The sequence below is a fragment of the Salmo salar genome, chromosome 19, assembly GCF_965601325.2.
Source record: "Salmo salar chromosome 19, fSalSal1, whole genome shotgun sequence".
Taxonomy (NCBI): domain Eukaryota; kingdom Metazoa; phylum Chordata; class Actinopteri; order Salmoniformes; family Salmonidae; genus Salmo; species Salmo salar.
Window position 1 is genome coordinate 45,227,460 of NC_138309.1, and position 9,617 is coordinate 45,237,076.

The window sequence follows — 9,617 nt, forward strand, 5'->3', positions numbered from 1 at the left end:
TCTATCTTTGTCTCATTAGATTGCATGTATAGGAGGATTATGTGTGTGTACATGGGATTACGTGCTAGGGCAGTGAAAATGACTTTAGGCTCTGCCTTCTGCCGTGAGTTTTTACATTGTAAACCCGTGCTTTCACGTCACAACAATATTCTACATCAATCGTTCTGTTGGAATTCAGCGTGCGGCCGCGGTTTCACATCTGCGCTTCTCTATTGTTCACTCAGGTAGGATTGGATTTGAGCACAAACGCATACCTCAACAAGAATGGCTATCTCAGTCGTCAAGATCGGAATTTCATTGAAAATGCTACCAAATAACAGTGCTGTATTCTTCAAATCGGACGGTGGGAGATTTGGCCAAACCAGGACGATTAAATTGCTAACGGGGTCAAAGTACAAGATTGAAGTGGTTGTCAAACCTGGGGCTGCAGAGGCAACGTAAGTATGGTTGGGGGGAAATGTTTACAGGCGCCCGCGCATCAGGCAATATAATGTCTATCCACTTCAATAGGTTAAATTGTGACAATTTCTCTGTTGAGGAAAACAACATTCTGTCACTGTCCATCACTGCCTGTTTATGTTTTTGCTCCGTTTTTATATACTAACTCAGTGTTTCATAGTGTGAAGAATATAATTCGGCACATTCTCTTGGCAAAGATCACAACCCGTGGATATTATGTCGCTGCTTTAATCTAATCTAATTTAATTTATAGGTTAATTAAATTGGTCATTGAGAACATTGATCAGAAACAAGCCGTAGGAGGTTGTGATTCGATGTTGGAGTAATGTGAGAGGGTGCGCGTTTAGAGTTCCCACTAACGTTAGATGGTCAAACTGCAGTCTAAATTGGCAAGGCCTATATCGTAGCCTACAAATGTATAAAAACAAGAATACGTTTTTTTGGACTTAATTTAAGCTAAGGGTTATGCATAAGGTTAAGAAGTTTGGTTAAGGTTAGGGTTTGGTTTAGGTTTGTGTCCGGTAGGTGCAGGGAGACAGAAGTCGCTGCCAGATTGTGTCAAATCCACTACCGATTCAATTCTAATTTTATTTGTCACATGCCGAATATGTGTAACGTTTAGATTTTACCAAGAAATGCTTACTTACGAGCCATTTCCAAACAATGCAGAGTTAAAGTAAGAAAAATTGGCAAAACAAATGTTATGTAATAGTAACACAATAACATAACAATAACAAGGCGATATACAATCAGTACCGAGTCAATGTGCAGGGGTACGAAGTAATTTAGTTAATTTAAGTAATATGTACATGTATGTAGGGGTGAAAGTGACTAGGCAATCAAGATAGATAACAAACAGATTAGCAGCCGTGTGTGTGTGTGTGTGTGTGTTGTAGTGTCAGTGTAGTATGTGTGAGTGCATGGGTATTGAGCCAGTGCAAGAGAGTCAGTACAACAACACAAAAGTGGGTTATACGCAAATAGTCCAGGTGGCCATTTGATTAACTGTTCAGCAGTCTTATGGCTTGGAGGTAGAAGCTGTTTAGGAGCCTTTTGGTCAAATACATGCCGTGCGGTACCGCTTGCCTTGCGGTAGCAGAGAGAACAGTCTATGACTTGGGTGGCTTGAGTTTGACAATTGTTAGGGCCTTCCTTGCTACCCTCTTTAGCGCCTTACGGTCAGATGCCAAGCAGTTGCCGTACCAAGCGGTGATGCGACCAGTCAAGAGGTTCAGCTGTAGTTTTTGAGGATCTGAGGGCCCATGCCATATCTTTTCAGTCTCTTGAGGGGGAATAGGTGTTCTCCTGCCCTCTACACAACTGTGTTGGTGTGTTTGGAGTGGACCATGATACAGTAGGTCCTTAGTGATGTGGACACCTAGGAACTCTCTCGACCCGCTCCACTACAGCCCCGTCGATGTGAATGGGGGTGTGCTCGGTCATCCGTTTCTGGTAGTCCCCGATCAGCTACTATATCTTGCTGACGTTGAGGAAGAGGTTGTTGTCCTTGCCTCCAGTTTTGTTTATTCCATGTGTAACTCTGTGTTGTTGTATGTGTCGAATTGCTATGCTTTATCTTGGCCAGGTCGCAGTTGCAAATGAGAACTTGTTCTCAACTAGCCTACCTGGTTAAATAAAGGTGAAATTAAATTGAAAAAAACAATTCTATTAGGCTTCCAGCATGTTTGACAGAGACCAGCATGGTTGAAGGCTACCTAGTTTTTTTTGCGCAGTTTCTACAGTAGTTGGCTAAACATGCACTCAAATGTGTTTCTGTATTTGGTTATTCATTCCTGTCTTTGTAATTTATCATTCCATTTATTATGGTCAGTCATTCGGCAGTATCCTGCACTGTCTGCTACAATGTCAAACAACACCAGTGTCGCCAATCCCCCCCCCCCCCCCCCCCCCCCCCACCAACCCCTGCCCCAGTCAAGCGATCACAAAAGTATTGTCTGTGATGTAACTGTTATGGTCCTGTCCTGTCCTCAGCACTATGAGTGTAGGCGGAGTCATCTTCCCCTTGGAGCAGAAGTCTAGAGACCCCCAGTCTGTAGTCTACACTGGCATCTACAACACAGAGGGCATGACTCACACCAAGAGTGGAGACAGACAAGCTGTACAGATCAGCTTGCAGGTAATAAAGGCAAATTATGACATGACGACAGATATAGTCTTCCTAGGATTACAGACATAAAGTACTTTTACATGTTTTATTTTTATGAACAAGTAGACAAACCAATTGACCCTTCGCTAGGCCCCGCCCGCCTTGGTTACTGTTGCAACCTCAAACAACATTTTCCCTGAAAACCCAATTCCTCATTCAACTACTGGCGAAATCCCCTCACAGAGATCTCAAATTGTGTTTCTAATACACAATGAAATGAAACACAGACTACCTCTTGCTAATAAGGAAACTCTTGGATGTGTTGTGGTGGACTGTCATTACAATTACTTCACGGGAACCTAGTAAAAATATGTTTATAGTGTAGTTAGCCACTGAATGGCTCTCAATTCACCATGTCTGCATGTAGTCAAAGCTATAACCACTTTGGAGCTAATTAGTGCTCTCAAATCGTATCCTGCTGTCAACAGCAGATGGGAGTTGTATTCATGATATGCAAACTTAGCTAGCTAAAATACATTTTGAGAAAACAAGTTATATTAAGTGGCTAGCTAGCTAGCGTTAGCAACGTTTGATGGTCAATGAGACTGAGAGCTAACCAGTTTATCTTGCAAACAATGTAAGACAAGTATAATTTGGGATTAGAGAAATACTCTAACAGGCTCAGGAATCACAGTAGCAAGTACTCCTGTTAGCAAGTACAGTAGAAAATAATTGAACAAACTGTTCAATTATTTAGCCATTTAAACATTTACTTTTTGAAGAAAACTCTGTTTTTGCTTTCGCCCTCATTGGCTTTAATGCGATTTAATTGTGAGCTTGTTATCCATTGGAGCACTATGATTGGATGCCCAAAATTTTGGGGCGGGGCTTAGCAAAGGGTCAATTAACAAGTAGACAAAACAATTAACAAGTAGACAAGTTAATTCAGAGCAGTTCACCAGTCCCATTACAAATACCTTAAAACTTCAATGACTAGTTTGGGCATTTATTTGCTTAAATCACTGAACACGTTTATTAGAGCTAAGCCAGATTTTGCTCATTTGCATAGTTAATTGTTTAATTTCACCATTCTCTTCTGGCATTTTAAAATACATTTTTTCATTTCCTGCACTAATGTGTTATCATTACCCCACTGTTCCAAATTTTGTTTGTTTTAGTATGCCTCTATACTGGGAGGCTCATGCACATTCCGATACTGTATGTCAATATCTGATCTATGGGTGGGTGTGGGTGTAAGTGTGTCTGTGCATATGAATGGGAGTGTGCGGGAGGGTGAATATGACTATGTGTAGGAGGCCGGGAGAGAATGGATGTGTGGATGCATAGGGTATATGTTGCACTGCATGTGAATGAAGGAGAATGGATGAGTAAGTCGATGTATGAATTGGGTGTAAATGTGTCTGAGAAAAAGGGAGTAGGAGCTTCAAAGCCCTATAAAGGCATAGCGCCTCAAAGTACAAAAAAGTATTTGCTTTATGTTTTTTGTGTGTTCTCTGTTAAATGTTTGCTCAGCCTACATGTTCACATATTTTATATGTGTAATGTATACAATAACTTTGTATTTATACTATGACTCTTCCATATCCATGGGATGTCCACCGCCCTCATAAGACATAAGTCTGCTAAAATGTTTTATCTGGTTCTTCAATGACAGATGGAACAGACAAGGTTAACTTTGATTCTTTACAAATAAAGGCCAACAAAATCCAACTTATTACATGGAATGTGTACGGGCTTCATGATGGCAACAAAAAAAAGCATAAGGTTTTTGAACATTTAATTACATTGTCAGCAGATGTGGTTTTCCTGCAAGAGCTACACCTCAAAAAAGGAGACATTGAATATTTAAAGAGGAGCTGGGTTGGAGAGGCCTATACTGCCACCTACTGTAGTAACAGCAGAGGTGTAGGCATCTTGATAAATAAGAACAGACCCTTTTCCCTTATATCCCAGCACACGGACCAAGAAGGACATGTTCAAATTTTTGATTGTACCTTAAATGGGGATAAATACACATTGTATATCCCCCGCTGGGGTAAACCTGGTGTTTTATTTTTAGCTAGAATTCAAGCTATATTAGATCAAACCAAGACAATAACCATTTTTTTAGCTGGTGACCTAAATCAAGCATTTAGCAAGTTAAGTCAGACATAGCAATAAAAAAGGGAAATTCAAGGAGCCTCCAAAGAGACAGAAAAATATAATCTCTACAAATATTTTACAGGATACCTGGAGATTATTATTCCCAATGACAAAAGACTACCTCTTTTTTCTCAAATTAAAAAAAGATTTTTGAGAATTGACTACATTTTTATTTCCAAAAATGCACTCAACATTTTACTGGGTTCTTGTTATGTGAATTTCAGAATATGGAGCGCATCTTCAAGACTCAAAATGTATTAAATATGTGAATGAAAAAATAAACACCTTTACCATTACAAATTTAGACAGAGCGAAAAGCCAACCTCCGACATAATTTAGGATGCTTTTAAGGCATACATTAGGGGAATGATAAGCTCATACTTGGAAAAAGTTAAATCTGAGCCAACAACTACAGGTTAAACTCAAATATAGCATACTATTTAATGGCAAAAAATAAATACATGCCAAACCATTTCTAATTTACAAGATAAGGATACAAGTGCTTTAATTAGGAACAACAAATCTATTAATAACAATTTTAAAAGCTTCTATGAAATCTATGAGTCAGAATTAAGTAACAATTGGAATGATCCTGTAGCCTTCCTAGAATCATTAACCCTGTAGCAACTATCAGCTAAGTTCCCGTAAAAAATAATTACAAAAAAATGGAAATCGTCCAAAATGAAATATTAGCAACTGTTAAAACAAAGCACCAAGGATGGACGGCTTTCCCATTGAATTTTATTTGGGACAAAGTAGCGCCCCTATTTAATCAAATGACAACACACGTCAATCAATTCAGTGCTTCCTAGTTCCATGTATCAAACAGTTATTTCAGTTATATTAAAACCAGGAAAATATGCAGAGTTTCTGCAGATTACAGACCCATACGTTTAATAAATTGCGACAATAAAATAATAACAAAACCCATAAGCAACAGAACGGTAAAAGTCTTACCAGTCTTGATACATAATAATCAAACAAGGTTTATTAAAAATAGACACTTACAAACAAATACAAAAACATGTTTCAGTATAATACAATACGCTAAAGTACAAGATGTAGATTTATCAATAATTGCTGCTGATGCTGAAAAGGCTATCGTCCGGCTTGAGTGGCCTTTTTTATTTAACTTTGGAAGCATTTAACTTTCCAGCTGAAATAATACTTTTCATTAAAAAAAATAATATATAAATATCCTAAAGCAAAAATATACACAAACAATACACTATCTGGTGAAATAGCTTTAGAAAAGGGCACGAGACAAGGATGTCCTCTCTCCCCCCTCCTGTTTGCCTTGGCAATTGAACCACTAGCAGAAAGAAATAGACAGGACCCAAACGTAACAGGTATCAGTATTGGTAAACATGAATATAAAATAAACTTATTTGCAGACGATATCCTGATATAATAAACTAATATTTAAAACTCAATGTCCCCCTTATTAAAAATAGTTTCGGAATACTCTAAAATCTCAGGATATAAAATGAACGTGGGAAAAAAACAAAAAAAATGGCAATGGGAAAAAGAATAACTCATGATCCACAGCAATCCTTTAAGTGGACCACAACAAATATTAAATACTTAGGATGCTTAATAAGTGACAACAAACGAATATATAAAGATAACTTTATCCCATTACTCAACAATATGAAAGCAGATCTAATTAAATGGAACAATCTCCCCATAAATCTTACAGGTAGAATAAACCTCTTTAGAATGGCATGGCTCCCATTTATTTTCGCTAATGCCAATTACCTCACCAAAGACATTCTTTAAAAAAGTATATCCGGCCATAACAGACTTCATATGGGCAAATAAAATTAATAGAATAAATTGGAAATATGTCCCTAAATCTGAGTGTGGTTTTAACCTTCCAGATTTGGAATTGTATCAACTCGCCACCCAAGGCTTTTACTTGCAACATGTTGTTAAATGCACTAAAGAGGGACAATGGGTAATTATTGAAGATGCCGCTTGCTCTTCCCCAGAATATTTTCACGTGTCTGTTTTCAAAGGATGGAGCCACGAACTTGAACAACTTCATAGTTAAGAACACTATAAAAATATGGAAGAAAGTAAAACAGATTCTACAAGAACCAGTATCATTCACTAAAAACACATCCCTATGGATTAATCCTTGGATAGCTTTTCAGAATCCACCGATAAATTGGCCCACATGGAAAACTACATGCATAGAAACTGTAATTGACGTGATAATAGAAAATGTAATTATTTCCATGACAAGTTGTCTATTGTTTATGTCTATGCATGGTTTTGTTTATTGTAAAAAAAAACTACCTACATAAAACATTGCAAAAAATTATAAAAAATATGCCTCTGTATCATATATCTGTATCATATAGCCTGGTCCCAGATCGGTTTGATATCTGCATCATCTAGCCTGGTCCCAGATCTGTCTGTGTGGTATAGCCAACACCTATGGTCATGCCATGACCATAGGTGTTGGGGCAAGACAGCACAAACAGATCTGGAAACCAGGCTATGCATGATCTATATGAACACATTCACAACAATCCCTATAGCCCATTACACATGTAGGATATTCATTTTCAGCTGTCAACTGTTCATGATCCAAATCATGAGGAAAGCTCTGAAGCAGTGTGTCTGTTTATTATTATTATCATTATTATTATTATTATTATTTGTCTTTTCTTACTAGACATGACTTTGCTTATAGCTAGCTACTTTATTGAGTAAAAATGTACTAACTGTGACTGTGATAAGTGGTTCTCTCACCTAGTTACCTTAAGATGAATGTATTAAATGACTAACATGTCAATGTAAATGTATTATTTTTAGGGCTGTCACACCTTCTTTAACCTCAATGTCAACTTGTTTTGACATCTCATTTGTTTTTTTAGCTGTATAGATGATGTATTTTAGCTGTATAGATTATGTTTTTTTTTTGCTGTATAGATGATGTATTTTAGCTGTATAGATGATGTATTTCAGCTGTATAGATTATGTTTTTTTAGCTGTATTGATGATGTATTTTAACTGTATAGATGAGGTATTTTAGCTGTATAGTTGATGTATTTCAGCTGTATAGATTGTTTTTTTAGCTGTATTGATGATGTATTTTAACTGTATAGATGAGGTATTTTAGCTGTATAGATGAGGTATTTTAGCTGTATAGATGAGGTATTTTAGTTGTATAGATTATGTTTCTTTTAGCTGTATAGATGATGTATTTTGGGATGTTTTCAGTGTATTTTGAACTCTTTCAGACAATCGCGAAGAGAAAAATGTGTGCACTAAAATGACAAAATGTTAACTTGAGTTAACTGATTAACTCTGACAGACCTAAATATTTCCTCTCCCAGTTCCCAGAGGTGGGCTCTTTTGAAGTGGTGTGGCAGGTGAAGTACTACAACTACAACAAGAGGGACCACTGCCAGGGGGGCAACAGTTTCAACAGCATCGAGTACGAGTGCAAACCCAACGAGACACGCAGCCTGATGTGGGTCAACAAGGAGCTGTTCGTCTGATGGACCAACCAACACAGACAGCATCAGGGTTGTGTTCATTAGGCACCAAAACGGAAGTTAACGTAGTGAAACTGGGCAGTACTACCTAAAATTACAAAAGCTGAAGAACATACGAACTTCCAGGTGTAGGCAAACTCAAGGAAAACAGAAAGGAAAACGCCTCACCTGAAATTAGCCAATAAAAATGGCTGTTTTAGTTTTCCGTTGCAAAATGTTTTGCTACGGTGTGCCCTAATGAACACGACCCTGATGTCACTGAAATGAGAGATGGATGACAATCAGCTGCTGTGTGTTTCAGCTGTAGCCAGCGTACAACCCCTCAAAGTGGATCATTTGCTGACTACTAGTGAAACTGTTAACCCAAACATCTTTTCCTCAGAGTCTGTTGTGGCATAATGTTCACCCTCAGGTGTATTCTGTTCCATGGAGTGCTTGTGTGTGTGTTATCTATTTATATCTATGAAGGCAGTGTGTTAATATGGATGTGTAGATGTTATGTGTGTGTGTGTGTGTGTGTGTGTGTGTGTGTGTGTGTGTGTGTGTGTGTGTGTGTGTGTGTGTGTGTGTGTGTGTGTGTGTGTGTGTGGATCTATGCATATCCATGAAGGCAGTATGTTAATATGTACACTGTATGTGCAGACGATGCGTGTGTTATAGTACTGTAATGAGCAGTCAGTGGTTTTTAATTTTTTTAAATTGTTTTAGCTTTTTTTGTTCAATTAAAATGTTGTCCCATGTGTCGTTTTCCCATGTGTCGACAGAGTACAAGTAGTATAGGACATCTGTAGAAGTGAGTGTTTACATTTAGAAGATTTTACAAAATATTTGGACAAATCCATGAAATTATCTTATTTTTGAATTGGGCTGATTTTGACTAATCAAAAATCAATCCTCAGAATATCATATTTCTGTAACAAGCTGTTAGCCAGCACTTATCTTATTTCTATCTTTATTTTTGTCAAATTAAAAGTGTTATTATATTAGTTGGGAAAACACTATCAATACTGAACAACAATATAAACGCAACATGTAAAGTGTGAGATCCATAGATTAGGGCCAGATTAGGGCCAGATTAGGGCCAGATTAGGGCCAGATTTGGGCCAGATTAGGGCCAGATTTGGGCCAAACTGCAACTCAGTTAAATCTTTGAAATTGTTGCATGTTGAATTTATTTTGTTGTTCAATATATATATTTTTAAACAATATAACTTACTATGAGATATGTAGCAAAAATGCAACAAAATGTTGTTTAGTTATCAGAGCACCGTGCAATGTTACACCATCTTTAATAGATTGTGGATATGTTTTTAATCTAAGTCATTGTAGCTTTAACATTTTGTGGAGGTATTTGAATAGTAAATATATTTGGGAAGACA

At 37.5% G+C, this 9,617-nt stretch overlaps 1 protein-coding gene across 1 annotated transcript; it reads left to right on the forward strand.

Moving 5' to 3' along the window:
* Nucleotides 1–129: 129 nt before the first annotated feature.
* On the forward strand, nucleotides 130–9,617 carry cnrip1b (cannabinoid receptor interacting protein 1b). Its single transcript, XM_014158039.3, has 3 exons — nucleotides 130–437; nucleotides 2,452–2,596; nucleotides 8,077–9,617. The coding sequence occupies exons 1-3, from the start codon at nucleotides 265–267 to the stop codon at nucleotides 8,239–8,241; spliced, it is 483 nt and encodes a 160-aa protein (XP_014013514.3). The 5' UTR covers nucleotides 130–264; the 3' UTR covers nucleotides 8,242–9,617.